We start from the raw sequence: 25,232 nt of genomic DNA, 5'->3' as shown, positions 1-25,232 counted from the left end.
GGGCTCGGTCTTGCCTTTCGGGTTGGGTGCTGGGGGGCTTCCACTGTTCTTCCCGGGGTTGGTTTTGTTGGGCCTTTGGTTCATCTGGTTCGCTTCTCTCCTGCCTGTTCTTGTCTGGGTTGTCTTCTGCTGCCCGTTTCTGGCTTGCTGGCCTGGTGGCTCTTGGCCTTTCTCTTTGTTTGGCCTCTCGTCTGCTGTTGGCCTCTTGCCTTTGGTGGCTTGGGTGTCTGTGCTCTCCCTGTCGCTGGTTCACTGTGGGGTGTTCCTGCGGTGGGCTGATTGGCCTCTGTGGTGGCCGGTCTGGTCGTCTGGCTATGCTCCCTTGGTTTTGTTGGGTGTCTGCTGGGCTGGTAGGGGTCCTCTGTTGTCGGGGGCTCTGCCTGTCTTTTACCCGGTTCTTCCTCTTTCTTCCTGCGGTTGCTGCCTTGGTATGGTTTCTGGGTTGGCTTCTGTTTGGTTTGGGAAGGCCGGCTTTTTCCGCTTTGGTATTTCTCCTTAAGTAATGAATGGGCCGAGGACATAAGGGACCTGGGGGTAATGCTCATTCATGCGCCCCTCCCTCCCTCCCGGGCGGCCGGCCTTCCTGTCTGGGCTTGTTAGTACAGGAGGGCTGCTGGGTAGGTACTACCTTTATACTCCCGGGGGGAGGGGCAGTAGGGATATCCCAGCATTCCTCTTGTTTTTATTTCTGTCGGGAGATGATTATCTCCATAAGTAATGAATGGGCCGAGGACAACGGGACCAGGAGTAATGAAGATTACCGGTAAGTAATAGAGCATTCTATGAGTTGTCAAGTATGATTTTGGGGACCTGAGTAATGGACCCTGAACTTGATCTATGAGAATAAAAGCAGCTCATTTGTGCTTGGTAATACTACTACTTTTCAGTCAGTTCACCATCTTAAGGGGGACACTTGGCTGAAGACATAGGTTTCTGATGTCCTGACACCTGTCCACTTGCCTTAGGTTTCTAGAATGCATGCTTAATTGACCGGTGTAGTGATGGGTCGTGTCCTAACTCCAGCAACATAGCAACCAGCAGTACTCTCAGTTGAAGGTGGGATAATACAAGATCAAAAAGCACATTTGGCATGCTGGCCAAATAAAACATGAAGAAACATCGATATTATATTAGTGGTTGTGAAGATATTATTTGCACTGGAGAGCACAAAGCCATTTACCTAGAAAGGATAAATTACATGAGTCTTCACAGTGTTCTAAGTACGGCTTATTACAACTTGATAACCATGGTTTATCCTTGGTACCAGACCTGCTCATGACAATATGTTTGAACAGATAATTTAAAAATATTCCTTAGGCAGTGTTTGCCATGTACCCAAGATTCTCGGGCAGGTGATGGATTTAGCACACCTGTAGCTAAGCAGTGGTGGCTTCTCGTGTGCGGCAAGCTCCGGTTCACCTCTGTACACACTTCCTTCTCCTTGGCCTGAACTCATCAAAAACCCTTGCATTGGCACTTGTGCTCTGTCTAGCTCTGTTTTGTGGCTACATTCTTGCTCTGCTTCTTGGTGTGCTTTTGTAGCTAACAATCACGCCAATCATCCTGGTCTCTAATACTGTGCGTTCTTTATAGTTAGCAAAGGTGAGAGTTCATAAGCTGTCATTTTTTTGTAGCTACTATTAAGCTTTGAGTGCCAGGTCGGCTCTGTCAGTTTATACCTGCAGACATGCCCGCTAGTTTCACATGAAATTGTGTCTGCACTTGTGTCTCCCTATCTCTATGCCAGTCTGAAACCTACTGTGTCCTTGGCCAAGGAGGAAGTGCCTGCTTCTGCCTGTTCCTAGTAGATAATTAACTTACTTAGGATTCAGTCTATACTTATTTCTCTCTTTCATTTCACTGAAGCCGTTTTCTTGATTCTCAACCCTCCACAATTAGTACTTGTCGCTAAAGCACAGATACCACCTGAGTCATTCTTTGGTGTGAATGACCGGAGTCGAATCTAGATTGTCAGACATATGCAGCACTGGACTCTAGGCTCAATCCAGACTTACCGGCAGTCGCAGAGGGCCGTGAGGGCAAAGGCCGCGCTATCGGCGCTCCACCGGCACTACACCTCCCAGCTGCCCCGGGGGTCCGTCGCACTCGTGGTGCTCCCGCCACGCCTGGAGGCGCTTGAAGAGCGCGGGGCGGTGAGCGCACTGTGGGGGCTCAATCCAGACTTACCGGCAGTCGCAGAGGGCCGTGAGGGCAACGGCCGCGCTATCGGCGCTCCACCGGGACTACACCTCCCAGCTGCCCTGGGGGTCCGGCGCACTCGTGATGCTCCCGCCGCGCCTGGAGGTGCTTGAAGAGCGCGGGGCGGTGAGCGCACTGTGGGGGCTTAATCCAGACTTGACCGGCAGTCGCAGAGGGCCATGAGGGCAACGGCCGCGCTATCGGCGCTCCACCGGGACAACACCTCCCAGCAGCCCCGGGGGTCCGGCGCACTCGTGATGCTCCCGCCGCGCCTGGAGGCGCTTGAAGAACGCGGGACCCATCCCACCTTGCGGGACGCGAGCGGGTGGCGCCGGGCTAAGCCCGGGCAAAGAGCGGGCCGTCTGTGGCCGTCCGGAGCAGGACGAGGCTGGGCTGGGCCTTCCCCCTAAACCCTATCAGAAGGTGAGTGAAATCGTAAAACTATGGGGAAACGTACAGTATTAACCAGTTCTAAACCTCCAACTGTGCCCACCATTGAAAGTATGCTTGAGGAAGCAGTTCATATGGTCACAACTGAGATCGAGCTAACTGAAAGAAGACTCTCTATGAGCCTACCTGCACCCAATCGGCATTCACTAGGCGAAGTAGAACAGATCAATATATCTATCCCTTTCCCGTTGTCCCCAGAAGTTCTGATTACCACCCCTAGCCAGCGAGATATGTTTTCTAAGGCCCCTGAGATCGATCCCGATACCACTGATGCTGTGAGAGTTGGTATAGCATGTCAATTGGGGCCCAATACCGATGCCAACAGTGGGGACTTGTCCAGGGCCACAACAACAGCAGGGGGGGCAAGAGGAAGAGAGGAGTAACCAAACCTATCACCCGCTAAAGGAAACAGCCGGCTCGCTCAAAAACTCTGTGACCAGGGCATATCACAGGCGAATGGTATATGTACAGCCCCAATTGTTAATGCTGCTTGTGGTAAGGGCAGCAATCTAATGGATAGTCACCCCTCGAAATCTAGCCCAACCGTGATGTCTACACCAAACGCGGTAACAGTTGGCAATGGGTTAAGTAGTAATAGTAATAGTCAGCCACAGATTCCGGTGTCAGTTTCTTCCGCATTACCTGTTTGTGTGCCCATAGGCGAAAGAACTACCCAAAAGATATTCCTATTGGGGCTAAAGATGTTCTTAACTTACCCCCAGAAGCCAGTCCTTACGTTGTAATCCTAGCTGGCGTCCCTCCCTTGAAGAGAGCTCATTCCGAATCTTGGGAACAACTTAAAAATAAGAGTACTGATTGGCTAACAAAATATAAAGGCTTAGGGATGGAGCACGCCTATTATATTTTAATGGTGTGACTTGTAGGCTGGGTGGGGTCTTCTGAAAAGAATATCCTAGGTGATTGTATCATCATACATTTTAGACGCCCCCTTTTGGTGAAATGGCTACTGCAAACTCAAGTCAACCATAACACAGTCCCAACCCATATACAATCTTTAACATTGGGCTTTTTATATAAACCCCCATTAGGACCACGTATTCCTCCTATACAAACATGGAACACCCAGAATAAGTTCACTGGCTTTCCTTACTTTAGAGGGCCCTCGTAATCTTTTTACGCCAACATGGAACCCACGGAACCGGTTTGCCGTGCTGTCTAGTTTGGAGAGTCAGGACTGACTATCGAACTACCAGCTGCCTAGTATATCCGAGCCAGCAGAACCCGTAACATTATGTATAGGTCCTAGCAAACCCACAACTCTAGATTTGAATCTAGAAGTTTTAGGTTGGAATATAGCAGGATTAGGATCTAAGTTGAATTGTATAGAGTGGGTTGACTTGGTTAGTACTTATGACATCCTGATGTTTCAGGAGACGTGGTGCACAGATGAATTGTTCCTGGAAGGGTTTGTGTGTCATAACTGCATTGTAGATAGACCAAAAACAGGCCGACCATGCGGGGGGTTATCAACGTGGTTAAAAATATCGGCAAAAGGCAGCATAAAATCTGTAATAACAAACAATGCAAATTTTCAAGCCATTATCTACATACGGGGGACGTCGATATGCTTAATCAATTTTTATAATAATGATTTTATGTCACTACCAAACAGAAATTTTATTAAATTGTTTGAATTTATTGATGGATTGAATGATGAACAGAGGTATGGCAAAATAGATGGTATACTCTTAGCTGGAGATTTTAATGCCCGAATGTCTAGTGACATTGAGAATACTTCTATTACCCCAGTTAGTGTGACCTCATGCAGAAGAGGGGAAGAACTTTGTAATTTTCTATCACCCCATAATATGATTAATGTAATGGAAAAAGTTGGTGTACATCCAACTGAGGAATCGTTGCCTACCTATAGAGGACGCGGATGCTCATCGATTATAGATTATGTTTTTATATCATCCTCATTGGAAAACATTTTGGTAAAAGCGGAGGTTTTACGCACTAGTCAAGGCGACCATAATCCTATCTTAACTACTATTAGACTTCGGTCTAAATGTATTACTCAACGGGAAATCGGGGCTAAAAACCTGGTGATAACTACGGATAAGCTCAGGTTGATATGGAAGGGGATAGACAATAAAGCCCTACTTGAACGTACGATAAGGACGTATCCGCATTTGTAGATATATGTTTGTCAAGCACCTCCACAGGCGGGGAGATTATTGAGGCTTTTAGTGGTCTTTGCACCGGTATCAAACACCTAATCTCCAAAACAATTACCAACATAAGCAAGACTCCCAGGGGTTTGATAGCTCTTGTTCGCGGGCCAATAGAGATCTGCGTGAAGCATTAGCGGCTTCACCCAGGGATGTAACTCTAGTAAGATCATTAAGAGCCTGCTACAAGAAAGCCACTAAAATACGCTCAAATGAGATATTGAAAGCATGCTGGGATAATCTAGCTAAGGCTGCCTCCCTAAAGGACACAAATGGATTCTGGAAGGAAGTTAAAAGTATGAAGTCCATGGATACAAATATTACTCCCATAAGCTGTAACATATCTAGCGAGCTATAGGAGGAGCACTTTGCTGGAATTTACACCGCTTCCTCAATAACTACTAGCAATAATATTTGTACCCAAGTCCCAAAGGTTAATATAACAATATCTGAAGTTGAAGAGGCCTTACATCAAAGCTTAGGGAACAAAGCTCCAGGTCCGGATAGGTTATCTATTGATCTTATTAAACAGGAACCAGACTTTTGGGCTCCCCTCTTATGCAATGTTTTTAACAACCTGACTAATGCAACCATCCCGAGCACCTGGTCGACTAGTATTATCGTGCCGATTTTTAAAAAAGGGGACCGATCCAACCCCAGCTGCTACTGCCCTATTTCTTTAATTGATAACACTCTGAAGATCCTGGGTAGGGTTGTTTTTAACAGAATCAGGCTTTGGGCGGAAAATAATCAAATTTTAAACTGTTGCCAGCTGGGCTTTAAAAGCAATGATGGAACTGTTGAACAGTGCCTACATTTGAATCTTATTTTGGGGAAATGCCCGGTTGCACAAAAAGTACACTTTATTTAGGTTTTATGGATCTATCATCAGCATTTGATCTTGTTAATAGATCACGTTTATGGGAAATTCTTTTAAATTATGGGTTGGAGGAGGCTTTGGTTTGTTTTTTGGCTTATTTGCACAGGGATTTGAAGGCACGGGTGAGGAAAAGCAACGATGGGGAAGTTTCTGGGGACATCACCATTGGCCGAGGGGTCAGACAAGCCTGCGTTCCGGCCCCTCTGCTTTTTATTCTTTACATTAACGAATTACATAACTTCCTGTCAAAAATGTCTAGCGATGTCCCCAAAATTAATGGTAAACTACTGCCTATGCTTTTATACGCAGACAAATGCGGTCCTTATGGGTCACACGCCCAATGCACTTCGTACTTTAGTTAAGGGATTCGTGTCCTTCATGGTAGATCTCGATTTGTGCACAAATTTAAAAAAATCCTATATAATGAGCTGCGGGCTGAAAAAATACTGTATTAAATCAATTTCAGTGGGCAATGAACTGTTGACATGCACCAGCACTTTTCCCTACCTGGGCTTAGTCTTCTCAGAATCTGGCTCATGGAAAGCCCACTTGGCCCATGGAAGAAGTAAACTTACTAAAGCAATAAATTCCATCATCAGTCTTCGGCAACCAAGACAATCTGAGGTTGTGGTACCATTGATTCAAATATATAAATCGCAATGTGTACCAACTGCCACCTATGGGGCCGAAGTCTGGGGCCATGTAAATTGTAGTGGGATTCAAATTGAAGAGAACAGATTCTGTAGGAAAATCCTTGGTGCGCTAATATCATCTTCTAATTATATATGCCACAAGGAATTGAATTTACAACATGTGGAGGATTTCATTAGGTGGCGCCCAGCTATTTTCTTGGCAAAAACATGGCAGAATCCAGCGGCAACCTTAACAAGAGAAATAATTACAGATTGCCTCAAATGCGACAAAAGTGGCTGTATACCCTGGTTAGCCGCAGTAAAAAAATAGTTTAGCTAGTGTGGACATGGAGCATATCTTTCAATGTCCTTTAGAGGCGGAAGGAATAAACATAAGATCAGTCGGGGGGGCACTTTACGATCTGTATCGCAAAGAAAGACAAGATACTGAGCATCTTAAACCATCTGTTGCTGGATACATACCCCTCTTGGAGACACCTAGTATTCAACATCATATGCCACAACAATACCTTAGAAAGTATATGGGGAGATGGAAAAGGAGCCCACTCTATCGCCTCAGGGACGGAAGCATCAAATATTCACTTTGCTTCCCAATAGGTTTTAATAAAAATTTAGAGCAATTGAACTGTCCCTGTGGCATTGGTAGCAAACAAAGTCTGTTGCACTTTTTACTTTTTTGTAAATTTTATGTAAGATATAACAAATGGTATCTCGCCCCATATTTTAAAACTCGGGCTATCATGGATTTTGAATTTGCATATTTCGAAATATTAAAACTGGGAAACAATGATCTGATTTTTAGAGTAAGTACATTCCTCTAAGCAGCAATACGCTCTTGCGTTTCAATGGATGAATCCTAATGCGGCATGCACTCTTTATTCTGTTTATATATATTTTTAATCGTAAGCGAAGGTTGTCTCATTGCATAATAATTTTAGGGACCCATTTGGAAGATATTTTTGTTCTATTGAACATCTATGCATCATCCATGTAAATTATTGCTGACGTTGCACAGATCTGCTTAAAATAATTTGCACTGTTAAGTTTGACCGCACTTCAATGCACCTTATTATAATTCCCTTGCTGATTTGCACAAATTGTTCTAGACTCACATTTTGCACAATGCTATCTATGCTGCTAGTTTTCATGCCCATCGAACCCCTTTTTATCATGTTTTTACCCCTGTATTGTGTATTTGTAGTGGATGATACTGTATATTTATATGTTTTTAAAATGTTACTGTATCTGTTTTAGTGGTGATGAATTGTACTTTTATGGATATTCTTATCCGAATAAAGATTATTCAAATCAAATCTAGGCACTTTAGCTTTTGTGGGGGCTCACATACCCTTCCAGTTGCACGTTCTACACTGCACAAACCTACAGATGCATGTTCCAGGAATTGTTTGCCTCTGTTTCATAAACTGCAGGGTCTGTTCAAGTTCCTGTACTTCACCAACATTGGTGCCTGCGCCGTCATTGTCCCGCTGTCATCGTGGATCGCGTTAGCGCGCTCCGGCGCTTACCGGCTCTGTGGGGCACCCGACACGGGGAGAGGCGGCTTCTCAGCTGTTTTCTCCTCGGCGTGACGGCGCGTTGAGGCGAGCTCTTCGCAGCCTCACCAACTCTCGCCCTGACACCGGTATCGGTGCATCCCCATACATGCGCATTGTGAGCAGCGCTATCTGGTGGCGAATTTTGGGTACCGCACCCAACTTTTGACGGCTAGGCTGTCCGAGCATGGGTGAGGGGGCTACCTTGAGGTAAATAGGAAAAAGGTGTATATTAGTGCTCTCACCCTCTTTTTGAACATGTCATGTGAACAGTCAAACACCTCAATTCAGGAGGTGGAACAGCTTTGGCCTCCCCAACCCTTGCCGCCTGCTGTGGGTCTCGCGCTCTCGCAGGCCCTGGACACGGCGCTGGCCCCCCTGAGGGATAGAGTGGACACTCTCGCCCAGAGTATCCCGGGGTGTTCGGTACCCCAGTGCAAGCAGGACACGGATCCGGCGGCGCGCAGGGTGGTGGTAAGAGGACCGCTAAACGTCACACGGGGCACCTGGAGGAGTTCGATCACCTGAGGGACTCCTTCCCTAAGAGTGCGCGGACGCTTAAACCTGTACCCTGCCGGGAGGCATTTCAACCCGGAGAAGATGGCAACGAGGTCGCTCTTGAATCAGACCAGGACGATGGTTTCCCCCTTTGAGGGGGAGGGTGTGTCCGAGGATGAAGTTTCCTCTGATGGGGATGTTGATGCGGGTCGGCCTTGGCGCCCGGCGTCACATTCCTCGGAGTCCCAGGATGGGGACGGAAAGACCTCCGACATGTTTGACCCTACTAGGATCTATCATCCTAGGTCATCGGAGTGGCCTAAGGTGGCGGCATTTGTGGCGAGTAAAGTCCGCCAGCATCTGGAGAAGGAGGTTAGCACCCGCATGCCGGGAGAATGCCCTCGGCCGAAATTGGAAGGCAGGGTGGCCGTCACTCTGGATATTGATGATAAGTTCTGCGCATTCTTAGCCAAGTTCATGAAAGACCCTAAGAGGGGCATAGACTGCTCCTGCCTGGTGCAACTGTCAGGATAAGCTCCTGGATGCCAAGGGCCCCGTGACCCAGATCATTCAGTTGGCCGAGAGGGCCAAAGAGTAGGGGACCGTGTTATCCACGGAAGTCATGGCAGGTTGGGCCCAGCGAGCCCTATGCTTCTTGGGCAACGCGAACTGTGTGTTGGCGGCCGAGCGTAGGAGGTCGCTCCTCATTAACATCGACCCTAAGCTGGGCGATCTCGCTACTTCAGAGGCAGGGCCTATTGCACAGGGCAAATTGTTCGGCGAACCGTTCATCAAGGAACTGAACAAGTTTGTTACCACCTTTTCTGCACTGGATAGGTCGCAAACTTCGATAAAGAAGATCTTCCCTGGACGGGTTTTTGCTGGGGCCGGAAGTGGGTGGGGTCGCTCCTCCGGCCGCTCTTGTCAACAGGGCCCTAACAACAAAAACCAGCAGTGCCGCAACAACGGTTGGAACCGCCAGGGCTCTTTCTACCCCAGTAGAGGTGCAGGAGTCAAGGCACCAGGAGGTCCAGCCGGTGAGCGTTACCCTTTTTTCCCCATCCGTTCTGGGGGGGAGGTTACGGGATCAACTCCACAACTGGTGCAAGATCACTGCAGACCCTTGGGTTCACCAAACGGTCCGGGGTTTCAAAATAGAGTTCTACGGAATTCCAGGTCAGAGGATACGCCCCCGTCCGCTGTTTTTTTCCGCGGCGGACACAGTTCTGATTGGCAACATGGTGGCGGAGCTCCTCAGGAGAGGAGCGATCCGCAGGTCAATTCTTCACCCTACAGGTTTCTTGAGCAACATCTTTCTAGTCCAGAAGAAGGACGAAGGTTTCCGCCCGGTCATAAACTTGCGAGAGTTCAACGAGTGGTTGGTTCACCGCCACTTCAAGATGGAAGGGATCCATCTCCTGCGCGACATCCTCCTCCTGGGGGATTGGATGGTCCGTCTGGACTTGAAGGACGCTTACCTCTCGGTTCCCATTTTTCCGCCTCATCGGCGGTTCCTGCAACTTTTATGGGACGGGAAGGTCTTCGAGCTCCAAGCACTCCCATTCGGCCTCTCAACGGCTCCGTGGTGCTTTACAAAGCTACTTCATCCGGTAGTAGAGACTCTACGCGAGAGGGGCGTACGGCTGATCATTTATCTCGACGATATCCTGATTATGGAACAATCGTCGGACCGCCTCCGACGCAACGTGAGCATGACTATTGCTCTGCTCCAGAACCTGGGGTTTGTGATAAATGCACAGAAATCCGAGCTCCGACCATCCAGACAGATCATTTTTCTGGGTTTCCTAATCGATTCAGAGACGGCCTCCCTGAGCCTACCTCTGCAGAAGGTGACCAATATTCGCAAGGAACTCTCTCAGGTCCTTCGGAAGGACAGAATCTCCCTCAGGCAGTTGGCTCGAATCGTGGGTCTCCTCTCGTCCTCGATTCAGGCGATATTCCCGGGTCCCTTGCATTACAGGGCCCTCCAGCGGCTGAAAGCGCAGCACCTCAGAAAGGGGCTCACGTATTCCGAGTTCATCTCTCTGACGGAGGAGACCAGAACGGAACTGCGTTGGTGGATAGAGCACATGAGTGCGTGGAATGGGAGAGCGATCTTCGGCTCCAGCCCAGATCTGGTCATAGAATCGGATGCCAGCAGGTCGGGCTGGGGTGTCCGCTGCGGCAACATTACGATGGGGGGCCGCTGGTCGGAGGAGGAACTGCAACTTCATATCAACTGCCTGGAACTCCTGGCAGGCTATTTTGCGGTGAGATCCCTCATGCAGGACCGAGTGTCGTGTTGCATCCTGTTACGCATGGACAATGTGTCGGCGGTGCAATACATCAATCGCCTGGGCGGCCCGCGGTCTCGGGCCTTGGCAGAGCTGGCAAAGGACTTCTGGCATTATTGCCTGGAGAGGCAGATCTCTGTGTCAGCGGAGTATCTTCCGGGACTCCAGAAATAAATTGCAGACTGGCATTCCAGGAACTTCCGCGACTTCAGCGATTGGCGGTCAGTCTTCCGGGCTTTGATGGCCAAGTGGGGTCCGTGCACGGTGGATCTTTTCGCATCCCGGCTCAATCGTCAGCTTCCGAAGTTTGTGAGCTGGAGACCAGAACCGGAGGCGTCGGCGGTAGATGCAGGATTGGTCGCAGGAGCTGCCATACGCGTTCCCTCCTTTCCTGATGATTCCTCGGGTAGCGGCGCAAGTTCGCCGGCAGCGAGCGTTCATGATCCTGATTACACCCTTTTGGCGGGCCCAGGCGTGGTTTCCTCCCCTGTTGGAACTGTCGTGGGACCGTCCGATTCGACTGCCCTTGTTCCCTTCTCTGCTCTCGGGTCCCCTGGGGGAACCCCATCCGTTAGTTCTGCAGGAGACATTGCACCTCATGGCTTGGAGGATTTCAGGGGACGTTGGCAAGATGGCCGCCTTTCGGCGGACGCTGCGGACCTCATCCAACGAGCCTGGGCTCCTGGAACCGTCAAGAGGTATCGCTCGGCTTGGGGACGGTGGCGTCGTTGGTGTCTGGGAAGACACGCCGATCCCGTTGGGGCAGATGTTAGTCACATCTTGAATTCTTTAGCCGAATTGGCACAGTCAGGGTTGGCATATCGTTCCATCAATTCATTCAGATTCGCCATTTCGGCGGGGCACGCCCATATCGATGGTGAACCAGCGGGGGAACACCCTTGGGTTTGCAAACTGATGAAGAGTGCACGGCTTTCTAAGCCCCCGGAACCCAGGTATGACTGCCTTTGGGACGTCAACATCATACTGCGTTTTCTCGGCTCTTGGTGGGACAACCAGTATCTTTCCAGGAAGGAATTGTCGGCTAAATTGGTGATCCTGCTTTGTCTGGTTTCTTGTAAACGTATCTCGGATGTGAGGGCGTTGGATGTCACGGCTCGAATGTTCACTCCGGATGGAGTAACTTTCACGGTCGCGAGGAGGACTAAGACTAATATCAGGTCGGTATCTTATCCTGTATTTCCGGAACAACCCAAGCTTTGTGTGGTACGATGCCTTAATGAGGAAATGACGGCAGAGTATCACCCTCCGGGAGAACGTCAACTCCTTATCGCCCTGCAGAAGCCTTTTAAGGCGGTTTCATCTCCATCCATAGCTAGGTGGGTCCGTTGGATCATGATCGAGGTGGGGGTGGATGTGACTAAATTTGGGGCTCACTCCACGAGAGGAGCTATGGCCTCGAAAGCCGTTCAGGTAGGTGGCCAGTTGGAGGATATTATGAATGCAGCAGATTAGTCCTCCGAATGCACGTTCAAGAAGTTTTATTTCAAACCCATCTATGGCGCAGCAACATTGGTGGTGGATAAGCTTTGAAACTGCATAATCCTCGCCTCCGTCCTGACATAGAATGAAAAATTTCCTAGCTAACGTGACGGAAAGTTTAGATTCTATTAAGAACTAGGAGGCAAGGATTATCCCTCCCCGAGACTGGGGCGTCTCGTCCCACCCTGGAATCTTCGTATGGTCAGTAAGTAAGTTCTTACAATATGGGTTTGATGAGGGTTTTTTTACTGGTATGTCTCGATTTGATTGGTTCATTCTGGATATGACTAATATGTTATACGTTTTTCTTGGCATTGTGTTAGAAGAAATGTCCTTCTGTTATTAGAGGACTTATGTAAATTGCCTCCTTATGCTTCCTTCCAAGGAAGGGGAACAGGATAACGGTTTGTCTTGTATTGTTTAGGACAAGATCGGAAGATGGACTGAGTGGGTTAGCAGAGAACTTTCCTCACAGAGAAGAAGAGGAAGCGGAAGGGACGTAATGAGCATATATACGGCGGACGCTCTCGGCATTGGACTATGGTTGCTATAGACACTGCGTCCCATGTGCTCATGGGAGTTGTAGTTGAATAAAGTTTTTTGTATTGTTTAACTTTGAAGCTGCTATTTGAATAAAGAGAAGAAAGGACTGCATAATCCGCGCCTCCTAGTCCTTAATAGAATCAAAACTTTCCGTCACGTTAGCTAAGAAATTTTTCATTCTTCTATATGCCGTTATAATTCATTGCGAACTTCAGACAAGAAGTTCATTGGGTGTACTAAAGGTGGTTAAGTTGTAAAACATGATCACAGAGAAAGTCTTAAAAACAACCCCAGAACCGACAATTCTGTTCATATTCATTATTGGAATGTATACAGTTTCTACGGAAAAGGGGGTGGTACCGCAACTTTGGGGGTTTCTGTCTTCTTAATGTTGCACAGCTCAATGGTAGAAATGGGTTCCTGGAAGTGGGAGTATGCAGAGTTTTCCTGTTTACTTTGAGTCACCTCTAGCATTGGCAGATGTTGAGTATTTACCAGCAGAAAAGAGTTAAACTCAATATTCTGACATGCCCCCCCTCTCCACCATGACCCTAACTCGAAATTTGAAACAGATTATATTTTATAGATGTGCTCGAAATCTGACAAAGGGTACATTTTATGGATGTTACCATAAAAAAAGTTTTGTTGATAGCACGGACAGGTTGGTTGTACCGTTAGATTTGCATCCAACTGAGCAAATCCCTGCGTGATGTAAAGTATAGTGCAAGCTGATGAATATTTTAATGCTAAGCGAATTATCTGAAATGCTATAGTCTGATCACGTTGTATATTTTAGTTGAAACTATTCTGAAATTTGCTTGTAAAGATGCTTCCCATGCCACCATCCTCAGAAAAATGTTTTTTCCCATACTGCAAATAGATGCCCCAAAGCGATGAGTAACAAAAGACATGCAAGGAAAACATGAAGGATTCTAGGGAAAAGCGCTAATAAGACAGATGGCCCGGCATAATAACATTCAAACCATGATCCTTTAAGTTATAGGCCAAAGTGATTCCAGATATCCTTCGTCAAGTAGAAATGAATCTTTCAAATGAAGGCACCATTCTGAGCTCCATACACATCTCTTCCATGGCTTCCTACCCCAAATATTAGTGGACGGTGAAAACGAGTCGCTCTCTGTTGGACTATACGCTTGTGGGGTCCACTTCATATTCTCGTAGGGCCCCTCCTGGGCCTCCAGTAACTGTTTAATTCTGGTGTCCAGTAATGAACAGCAATGGAGCATTTGCTAAGCAGTCTGTGGCATTGTAGCTGATGATGATAACACTGCAGGGGCTAACTATGTATTGACACTGTAACCGTTACCATGAGAGGAGAAATGCAGGATTGGATAGTGGTCTGATGCAAGCTTTAGAACCTGCTGTCCTGGGACAAAGAATGCTGTTTTGAGCATTGGAAACAAAGGCCAGTGCAAGGATTTGTGCCAACAGAAGGAAATTGATATTTTGCCAGCTAGCATTCTAGACTATCAATGGGTTATCGACAGAGGCTACTGGTTTTTAGTGGCAGTGAAATACAGCTTCGTAAGGGGCAATAGAAAGTTAGAACTCAATCAGATGATGGAAACTAAGTTGGTTATTCCTCAATCACACACCACCAAATCCCATGCTGTGATCAGAGATCCGTTGAAAGACTAGCCTGCTGTCAGTAAGGAAAGGTCAGTGGCGCTGCTCTCAGTTTTAATTCCAGGGGGTTGGTCCTATTGTTAGCCTTGACTATCCTTGGTTTAAATAACAGTGATTTTCTGACCTGCTGTCAGTGTTTGGAGCCCTCAGGGTTACTGATATTGGTGTTCTGGGTCCCTAACAATATTTAGAGCCCTCAGTTTTAATCCAGTGGAGTTCCACCTTCCTGTTATGGCTTGGGCCCGTTAGCTATTAACACCCAGGGAGGGCTGACCTTCTGCCAGGTTCTTAGGCAATTGGATCTGTCATGCTATTGTCTGAGGACTTATATTTTAATAAGAGGCAGCTTTTGGAATGCAACCAGCTTCTAGAGCCTCGGGTGGGACAAACTGCAGGTCCATGAACATGTGCTCCCATGCTTTGCTGGGGTCTTTTACTGGTATTCCCTTTCTGTTTGTTGCAATATTCCCCATTCCATGCTAGTTTCGAAGCTCAGACCAGTTGAAAGTGGAAACATCAATTGCACAAAAGAGTTCTAGATAATGTCAATTTCTTCTCTGTTCACAGTGTGACATAGCTGTTTTACTTTTGATTTCCATCTGATGTAAGAAGCCCAAAAACTGGACCCACCCATTTGAGGCTTCCCGCCCTCGTGTAATCAGTGTCCCTTAGAGGCAGAGTCACTCACTGGATTGGATGCTCGTGGGGTCCACTGTAAAGTTGCCCAGGCCACCGCCGGCTATGGTCACATTGAGGGTACTGGTGATGTTCTCAGCGGGAGGCACCAACGTGTCGTTAAACTCGACCTGTGTCACGACAATCACAGAACCTTCCCTACAAACAAACATGACAAGTGTGCATTACTTTACATGAGACTCAATGAAAATATCAGGTTACAGTGCCTTTAACAGAAACAATACCCATGTACCTAAATCAATACGTTTTATTCTTCTTTTTACTGCAGAGAATCAAACAGTCCTGACCCGTTCTCACTTGCTTTTTCAATAAACATTTCCCAGGTTGATAAATACAATGGTTTTATATTGACTGCACCAAAAATAACATACAACAATCGATGATGTTACACTTGCAATATGTGTCTATATTGCTATCGTGGGCCTGATGGCATTTACTAACCCCTCCCGTTTAGTCTCGTGGTTTATGATGTCACCAGAAACCCTCAATCACATTGCAGGACCATATTACATGGTTACTGGTAGGAACATATTGCGCGTTAGTCATAATGCACTTTTATATATTATGTTTATTTTAGTGCAATTGTAATGAAAACAATGCCTATTTTCAAAGGGGTAAATGTTTAGTGAAATACTGGGCTATATGGATTGTGTGTAATACAAACCAAAAAAACAGTATTTAACCAGTTTTAAAGTATGCTGGTATGAATTCTGTCCATCAGGGTGGTGGAGGACATTACGTTCGCTGTCCTGACAAAGGAACACCATATTCAGAGATCAGTGCTGCCTCGGCAGTGATCTCCATATAGTCACATGAACTACTACTTTTCTGACAGAAGTACGTTTGTGACGAAGTACCCTGTAAGCCAAGGTCTGTATCAGGCCCTTAATCATGAAAAAAAGAATGCAGGATTTTTATAGAAATCAGGCTTCGTTTTGTTAAAAAAAAGTTCATCTGCTTATATTTATTTATAAATAATTATAAACACACTTCGGTACCATCTGATGAATCTGCACAAACATTTGCACACCTCTAGCCAAACTGGATACGTTGTGTTCAGATTTGTGCAAGGTAAAAGATTGAGGGGCAGTCAAAAAAACATGCTTCTCCTGTTTTAGGTCCTATAGGAAAATCTGTTCTTTGCTACAACAAAGATCGCTCAAACGATGTATATCAAACTTGGCATGAAAGAATAATTTCAATCAAAAAATGTCACTCTTTGTGAAAATGGTCAGTGTGCTAACAATGTGAAAACTTGGTCGTTCTGTCAATCACCTTTTAATCTTTCATGAAATGTGATTGGCTGATATGAGCTTGAATTTTTTTTTCTGCCACCATCGAATATTGGCCAAAAACACAATTTTGCAACATGAAAAAAATCACACAAAAAGGGGTTGTGTCTTAGGCTGGTTGCAGATTCTGGTTAGCCGTATGAGTCGGGGCCTGGCCACAGGTATGGCCGTTCATCCAACTAATGGGACACATGGCAGTGTGGGTACAAGCTCCCTTCCGGCAGGCTGAACACACAGGCACCGGCACTCAGAATGACCTAAGGGCCTGGTTGGGCGCATGACCACAAGCTTTTGTAAGCATAGGATTAGCACAATGTTATCCACATCGAGCTAGAAAGGGACAAGCTCTTTTGTCATTTCTACAGCAAAATCGTTAAGCGTAGGATTAGTACTGTGCTATGTACGACGAGCTGTTAATTGACAAATATTACAGTATTACAGCTCTGGATTGTTAAAATACCTCCCAAGCCACCTGGAATGAATAAAAGCAACCACTGGCAGCTGCCCTATGCTTAAAAACTTAGGTAGGAAAACAGACATTTGAAGTGAGCAGATTCAGAGTGTCACTGGTGTAGTAGGGTGCTATATATATATATATATATATATACATATATATATATATATATATATATATATATATATATATATATATATATATATTTAATAAGTTTATGGAGAGGGAGAGGTCCTGCTGTACTTTACACAGCTGGCATCATCATATCAGCATTTAAGGCCCTCTATCTGTTCTGTACCTCTGCTTAGGTGCCGGAATTTCAACATCTATATAAAGTCTCTGCTTTCCAATTAGAAGAATACACAATCTGTGTAAATATATACATACCGAAACGCTATCACTTTCACAGCTTTGCAGTTGGGGAACTTCCGTTTATATATCTCAGTCAGCTGTGGGTGAAAAAAGACAAGTCAGACGAAGCTAATCGAAGCTCCAAAAGAACATCTCGGGGTTCTGTGAAGCTCATGAAGGGGAGACTACAAAAGATCCTGGCATTACAACATGTAAGAGCATTAACACTGAGAATAACATGCACACCTGAAGGACTGTTCATTCCTGGAATTGCAAGTCCCAAAAAGGGTCTGATTCCGATGCTAGCGATGCAATGGAGGCCCCTGCTCTGTGCCACATTAACAAAGATGCTGAACTGTAATGATACAAATGTCTGTTCAGTTCTTCTCCATAACGACCTATACGCCATGCACTACGGAAGGGCATGTGCATACTGCAGGCTGTACTCTTTTCTCTCCTGCAAGATGGTATTAAGCAAGAGGCACATTTCATTTTAAGTGCTAATTAATTTCAAAATGTATCCGTGCTTACCAACGTTTCAAGGCTGTTCTTCAGATCGTTGTACTCAGGGGAGGAAGGGTTCTTCAGATTTTCAGAAAAGTTCTGACTTGTGATTCTAAAACTCAGAGTGGCACTGGTGACCAGAGCCGTGCTGGTGGAAGTGCTGGCTGAAGATGACGTTGTGTTTGTTCCAGCGGCCGAAGTGCTGTTTGTGCTAGAATGTGTCAAAGGGGTTGACAGTGAGAGAGAAGGAGCCGATGATGAATTGGTCATATTAGATACATATGCAGTGACTGCTGGAGTTGAATTGGTCACATTAGGTAAAGATGCAGTGACTGCTGGAGCTGAATTGGTCATATTAGATACATATGCAGTGACTGCTGCAGTTGAATTGGTCATATTAGATACATATGCAGTGACTGCTGCAGTTGAATTGGTCACATTAGTTAGAGATGTGGGGACTGCAGTCACATTAGATTGAGACGCAGTGATTACAGAAGATGATCTGGTGGTATTAGATAGAAATGTAATGCTTGTAGATGCCGATGCTGTTGACTGAGTTGTAGAGGTTGAGGAAGTTCCGCTTGTTGATGGTGGCGAGCTTGTTGTTGAAATGGGAGAGGCTGCACCTTGGAGAGAGAGAAGACCACATGACCAAATGTGTATTTATAGGCGAACATGTTTCAAGACGTTAGTTGGAACCAATGATAAAAGTGATCCCCTTATATTAACACATATCTAAGCCTCTCCATCCACCTTTTTACCTTGTAACCACAAAATGAAAGAAAACACCTGTTACTTCCAACACTACAGAATAAACACTAAATTCAAATATTGAAAAAAACGCTTTCATAGCTATAAAGTACTGTGATGCAGCACCTCACCACCAAGCTCTTGTAGAAGCTTTTCACTCACTCATCGACTAGTGTTTGTTCACTCATAGAGCGTGCTTGAACTTAAACGATTTGAGCAGCCACACACCATGAAGCTTATTTGTTTCCCAAATGACTATTGCTTGTCTTTGAGTCATTTTCACTGTGGGATATATGAAGTCTCCTTTTTTGTTGTCTGTTTTCTGTATGTCTGTTGTCTGTCACTTGATGTTCTTCAGTTACCGCTCAGAGGAGGAAGCAGTGTTCCAAACACTATTTTTTGGGGAAATCGCTTTTTAATGAAAACATGACCAGTTGTGCAGCAGCTAATAGACCACAGCGGCCATTCCTCAAGACAGACCAGGCAACATTACAGTTTACATTTTCATTACCGACCTTAATTCCCCCTTTATGCTTCATTGCCATTTCCCTCAAAAGTAGTAATACCTGAGGCAACTCCGCCCATCAGGGTGGAGGGGAAGACACATTTGTCCCTACATAAGCATTCCATTTGCCCCTTATTTATTCCCATTTCCAGGGCAGCCCCTGTCCTCGTAGATGACTCTACGCCGGAACCACTCTACGCCGGAACCACCGCCAAGCTCCAGAAGAGACTCCAGCGGATCCAGAACGCCTCAGCCAGACTCATCCTCGACATCCCACGACACAGCCACATCTCCGGACATCTGAGAGACCTGCACTGGCTCCCTGTCAACAAAAGAATCACCTTCCGCCTCCTCACCCACGCACACAAAGCCCTACACGACCAAGGCCCCAGCTACCTCAACAACCGCATCAACTTCCACGTTCCCAAACGACAGCTCCGTTCAGCCAGCCACGCCCTCGCCGCCGTCCCCCGCATCCGGAGAACGACAGCAGGAGGAAGGTCCTTCTCCTACCTGGCCGCCAAGACCTGGAACTCTCTTCCGACCGACCTGCGCCTGACCCAAGACCACCTCTCCTTCAGGAAGAAGCTCAAGACCTGGCTGTTCGAGCAGTAGCAGCACTCCCCCCCCCTAGCGCCTTGAGACCCTCCGGGTAAGTAGTGCGCTATATAAATGTCTTTGATTGATTGATTGATTGATTCTCAGCCCCCACGTACCAGTCCATATCTCTTTAGCACTCCCCAAGAGTTGGCGTCTCTTGGGCCCCCTACTGTCGGGCAATGTTACGCTTAAACAATTGCCTTTCCCATAGTTACTCAAAGTTGCTCTTTACGGCTCAAGTCAGTTGCCTCGTAGATGTTAAGAAGACACCATTTAGAGGTGGGTGGAAGGTCCCTCCCACACACTCTTTGCAAGTCACATATAATAGCCTCCCAATATGATTTCACTGCTGGGCACTCCCATAGTATGAGGTAAAACGTACCCTCTTATCCGCATAGTCTGCGGCACTTAGCGTCCACTCCCCTGCCTACATTAACTAGAGTGCTACAGGAGAGGTAGGATCTACGACGTATTGGATTAATCTAAGTTTGGATGAGATGGTCGCTTCTTTCGGGAAGGCTAGCGCCTCTTGCCAGTTCTCAGTAGATGCCAAAGTGCAACTGTGTGTTTTGTTGGGCCCGTAAGGCGATGCTCTTTGGGGTTTGTGTATAGTGCTTGCATGTATCCCCGGGACCTAGGACAAGCCTGTCTATTCAGTATGCTGGTTCATCGTGTGGTAGGGTAACCAGATATTGAGAAGCAAAAACCCCAGGAGAGGTAAGACCGAAAAGTAGGACTAAAGACTTTCATGTTACTTTTATGTCGGGTCTGTCCCAGTTTTTGCATTCCCATGTAAATATATATGCGTGTCTGTGTAAACAAATAAATATATATATATATATATATATATATATATATATATATATATATATATATATATTACCTACTGGCGGTCGCCAGTAGGTATATATAGTTAGGATTTTTTCTCTATGGGATTTTTGAAAATTCTATGTCAAATAACTTTGGCGTTTGTGGACGGAATTGGCTGAAATTTTCAGGAAAATGGCACATTTTGTTTCTGAGCAGCCCCTGAAAATTGGGGTGGGGTTCGTCTAGGGGGGGTCGAGAAAAAAGGGGGGTCCCAAAACGTGTTTTTAACATTGAGTTTTCCATAGGGCGGTTGGCCTCACTTTTAGCCCGAACGGCTGAATGGATTTGCACGAAACTTGGCAAAATTGTAGGGACTGGTAGCCCGATGTGCCTTTTGGAGGTCTCAATATATGTGCTACAGTGGATTTTGAGAAATTAACGTTTAAAAAAAAGATATATATCTGTAACAGCGGACCGGGCAGCGCTCCAGTACGCGTACTTTTCGCGCAACGGAGCTTTGTGAAGCGAAGCTGATTGGTTCTCCGGCGTCTGTAAACATTCCAAACAGTCCGTAGCGGCCGCCATCTTGTCTCTCGGTAGGATCGAGAGACAAGAGGAGGCCAAAGCGAAGGGGCAAATGACCATAAGGGGGCATAGTAGATCCTCGCTGACCCCCTAGGTTTGATGTGGAGGTTTTAAAAGGGCCCCGCGGGGCAAAAAAAATAAATAATAATAATAATCGAACGGCTGAATGGATTTGCACGAAACTTGGTAAAATATTAGGGACTGGTAGCCCGATGTGCCTTTGCTAGGTCTCAATATGTGTGCTCCAGTGGATTTTGAGAAATTAACGTTCAAAAAAAGATATATATCTGTAACAGCGCTCCGCTTCGCGTACTTTTCGCGTTACGGAGCTTTGCGAAGCTGATTGGTTCTCCGGCGTCTGTCAACATTCCAAACAGTCCGTAGCGGCCGCCATCTTGTCTCTCGGTAGGATTGAGAGACAAGAGGAGGCCAAAGCGAAGGGGGAAATGACCATAAGGGGGCATAGTAGATCCTTCCTGACCTCTTAGGTTTGATGTACCATTTTGCCAAGTTTGGTGTAATTCCGTTCAGCCATTCAGGCTGTAGACGTATGTAAATGTCCTATGGAAAATTGCATGGGGAAAACACATTTGAAAGTGTTGAAATTTAGAACCAATTAAAATGTTACTTTGGTTTTGTATTTGTGTGTGATGAAAGTTAATTGGTTATGTATATATGTCAAATGAGAGGAAACCACAGCCATTTTGTGATACTACTGTCTGAGGTACATTTGTGAGGAATTTTTGGTGGTGAATTTCTGGTGTTTGATTTACACAGTACTAACACTTCTCCTACTTTTAAAAAGGTGAGTTGTTAATTTGTAAGGGGAACTATGTTGTACACTTGAAGATAATTTGAAAAATGTTTTCTGTTATTTATTTGCAGTCCTTCTGTTATACTAAATACTTGATAAAGTTAGTTTTATATTATGTATTACTAAAAACGATAAATGAAAGTGATTATTTTTTTCTGCAATTTACAGCAAGCAATTTCAAAATAAAATGCCTCACAATGAAGAGACCGTGGCAATTTCTTTTGAATTGTCCACTACATTGATTGAAATTGAGAGCACCAATAATGAAATATTGTCACAAGGAGGAGATGACTTGTATGATTCCATTAGATTGATTGAAATGGACAGCACCAATAATGAAATATTGTCACAAGGAGATGACTTGAATGATTCCACTACCTTGATTGAAATTGAGAGCACCAATAATGAAATATTGTCACAAGGAGGAGACGGCTTGTATGATTCCATTAGATTGATTGAAATGGACAGCACCAATAATGAAATATTGTCACAAGGAGGAGATGACTTGAATGATTCCACTACATTGATTGAAATTGAGAGCACCAATAATAAAAAATTGTCACGAGGAGATGACTTGAATGATTCCACTACATTGATTGAAATTGACAGCACCAATAATGAAATATTGTCACAAGGAGGAGATGACTTGAATGATTTTTTTGATCAATCTGTTGATGGCGAATTTATCGAATGTTTGGAGACCATAGAGTTACAAGAATCATCATTGCAGACTTTTCATGAGGAAATTGCTGATGAGGACATGTTACTAGTTCTTTCAAATTTAGAAAATTCTGAAGAATAAATTTATATTTAGAAATCAAAAATTGTTTGAGACATTATTCATTTTTATTTTTAATTTATGAGGTTGTAGCGAAGTGATTGTAGTATAAAATGAGACTTATAGTATAGAGTGCAACATTTTTATGTTACATGGTAAGTTTACTCATATTTACTTCCCTTCTCCCACTATATTATCTCCAATGTGTATTTGACATCTCTTCTTCATCTCCGGCCTCCTTTCTCTCACTGTGTGTCTCCGATGCATCTTATCGCTGCTATTTTGTGTAATTACAGAAGAGAGTAAAATAAAATAGTTCGGAACGTGAAAAGGGGGCAAAGTAGAGTACCCCTCACCCCCTAGGCCTTTTTAGGCGGTCCCAAAAGGATCAGTTTCTGCTTTCCTGAGAGATTATGGTATGAGTTCCATATACCACAATAATTTGCATTACAACATGCAAGATATCTATCTCCTATTACCAACTTTGAGATATTCGCGCTAAGCGCGAATATCTCCAAAAAGTAACACCTGCCCTGAGCAGTTCTTAGCCATGTTATCCAATGGGAGGTGGATAACATGGCTAAGAGCATTAGCTCGGTAATGCATGAATATCGCTGACTTTTTAGCGATATTCATGCATTGCGGCCGTTTATTATCGCATTTGCGATAAACCTTGATAATAGCAAGGTTTATCTTCGATAATTTCTGACGATGCTTAGCGGTAAAAAATTTGTTGGTAAGCATCGTTAGCGATAAATATCGCTTAACTTTGGTAATATGCACCAACGTCTGTTAACGTTCGATTCGAAGGAAATGAGGAAGTGTTGAAAAACATTGTCTGCGCCATCTTGCCTTTTTTGAAATGCCACACTTTTGTCGTGCACGGCAGCCATTTTAGATGCCTTGACCAGACCCACTCTTTGCACGCTGTCGATTCGTAGCATGGCTCCCCACCCTCGCAAGCATCTTCCCCAGGCACTGGTCACCCCCGCTCTCTGTCTTATGCATCGGCAATAAACCTCCCCCCATCTGCGCTGCTCTTCCCTGAAAATCACACTCTGTGCCCGCCCGACACCTCCCTTTCGCCCTATTCACTACCGCACCCTCTGACACTCCTCTTCCTCTGTGTCCGATTGTCCAGGCTATCACCTAGCCCTGCAGATGTAGTTTATGGCCCCAGCTGTAAAGAATCACCCCTCTTCAAAGGAGTTATAGTAGATCAAGGCCCACACCCGATGAGATCCGTCACACCACACGTGTTCCTACTATCTGAAAACCATCCTGTATTGTGATTGGGGAGGGGACTGAGCCTGAAGCGGAAGATTCCAGGAATGACTCTTTGTACATCAAAGTTTTTACAATTATGTGTCACATTAAAAATATATAGCACTCCAACAAAGTAGTAGGAATATAAAACTTTAATAACATATAAATATATACAACAAAACAAAAACAGTAAAAACATTTAAACAACGACGAGACCGTGGCAATTTCTTTTGAATTCCTGATGAGGACATGTTACTAGTTCTTTCAAATTATGAAAATTCAGAAGATGTTGCCTGGGGGTGGGTCGTCAGTAGCAGTCTGTTGTGCGAATAGTTCCAAGGCAGCAGAACGCGCTGAAATCTAGATGGCACGAAAGTGATGTCTAGTAAGTTGCCGCCCAGCAAATAACGGCGTGGGGCGCCGCGGGGGTGAGTGAGTCCAGTAGGCACCACAGCTATTCTTACCGGCATTGCAGAATTACTGCTGGGGACAATGCCTGTGCTGTAGCAGGGTCACAGCAGAAACAAAAAGGATTCTGTTGAAGATGTTGTTGGTTTTCAATTTGAATACAGTTCTGGTGTCAACTGCTATACTAATGTAGTGGTTAATGTTTTGTTTTCTCTAGAAAATGTAAAAGAGGGGGAGGCAGTCCAAAGTTCCGTTAAAAGGGCAAAGGAAAGGATCGGTGGTTTGAACTATCAGTCAAAAAGGGGAGGGGGTGCAACAATTTTTCCTACCGGGTCACACTGTGCTTTCACCGGAACTGAGGTCTGCAGGATTCTAGTAATTCAAAGTGAGGCTGGCACCAGCATGGGAGCGCCGACGTCCCACGGATACAGTTTCGTCACTCCACGGGCGATCATGGCAGTCATTCCCCATCGGGGGTCGGAGACTCCCGCGGCTCCTCTAGAATCTTCAAGGTCGTGGAGGACTACGGTGGTGGAGTCAACCAGTGACCGGGCCATTTCTTTATGCTGGGCCCGCTCTTGCCAGGTCGACCGCCATTTTGAGAGTTCGGTAGCTACTGGCGATCGCGGGGTCAAATGAGCGGACGGGCTCCACCCTGCCGGGCGAGACGTTGCAGCATGCCCACAGTAGAAGAACCCTTTTCCGGGCGCCTGGAGCGCTGAGGGTGCAGCTGGGAAGCCTCCACCTGGGGAGGCGGGAGAGGCCTGTTCGCACCGTCTCTCCCTCCCAGTGCACCCCACGGCGTCTCGCTTGAGATTTGTTATGGCCGGACCAGGCGATGAGGACGAGGGGGGGGGGGGGTCGGAGGCATGTGCAAGACATCCCCCCCCAGTGTTGTCGCAGCCATTATTCAAGAAAGAAGAAGTGTCCCGTCCGTCTTCGGGCCGGGCTTCCGGTAGATGTCGGCCGGACGCCCCTGGCTCTGGCCCCATGAACGGGTTTCTTGGTTT

General features: G+C 45.9%; 1 protein-coding gene across 1 annotated transcript in view; it reads right to left on the bottom strand.

Annotated features, from left to right (window-relative positions):
- The window catches only part of LOC144826151 (uncharacterized), a 212,233-nt gene that overhangs the window by 77,620 nt on the left and 109,381 nt on the right, over positions 1-25,232 (bottom strand). The window contains exons 10-12 of the mRNA XM_078684544.1: positions 17,734-18,332; positions 17,239-17,300; positions 15,098-15,243 (exon numbers count right to left, since the gene is read on the bottom strand). Of these exons, the coding sequence (XP_078540670.1) occupies positions 15,098-15,243; positions 17,239-17,300; positions 17,734-18,332 (807 nt within the window). The remainder of the gene's footprint in view (positions 1-15,097; positions 15,244-17,238; positions 17,301-17,733; positions 18,333-25,232) is intronic.

This window comes from Lissotriton helveticus, chromosome 3_2, assembly GCF_964261635.1.
Source record: "Lissotriton helveticus chromosome 3_2, aLisHel1.1, whole genome shotgun sequence".
Lineage (NCBI taxonomy): Eukaryota > Metazoa > Chordata > Amphibia > Caudata > Salamandridae > Lissotriton > Lissotriton helveticus.
This window is presented reverse-complemented; position numbering and strand designations above follow the sequence as displayed.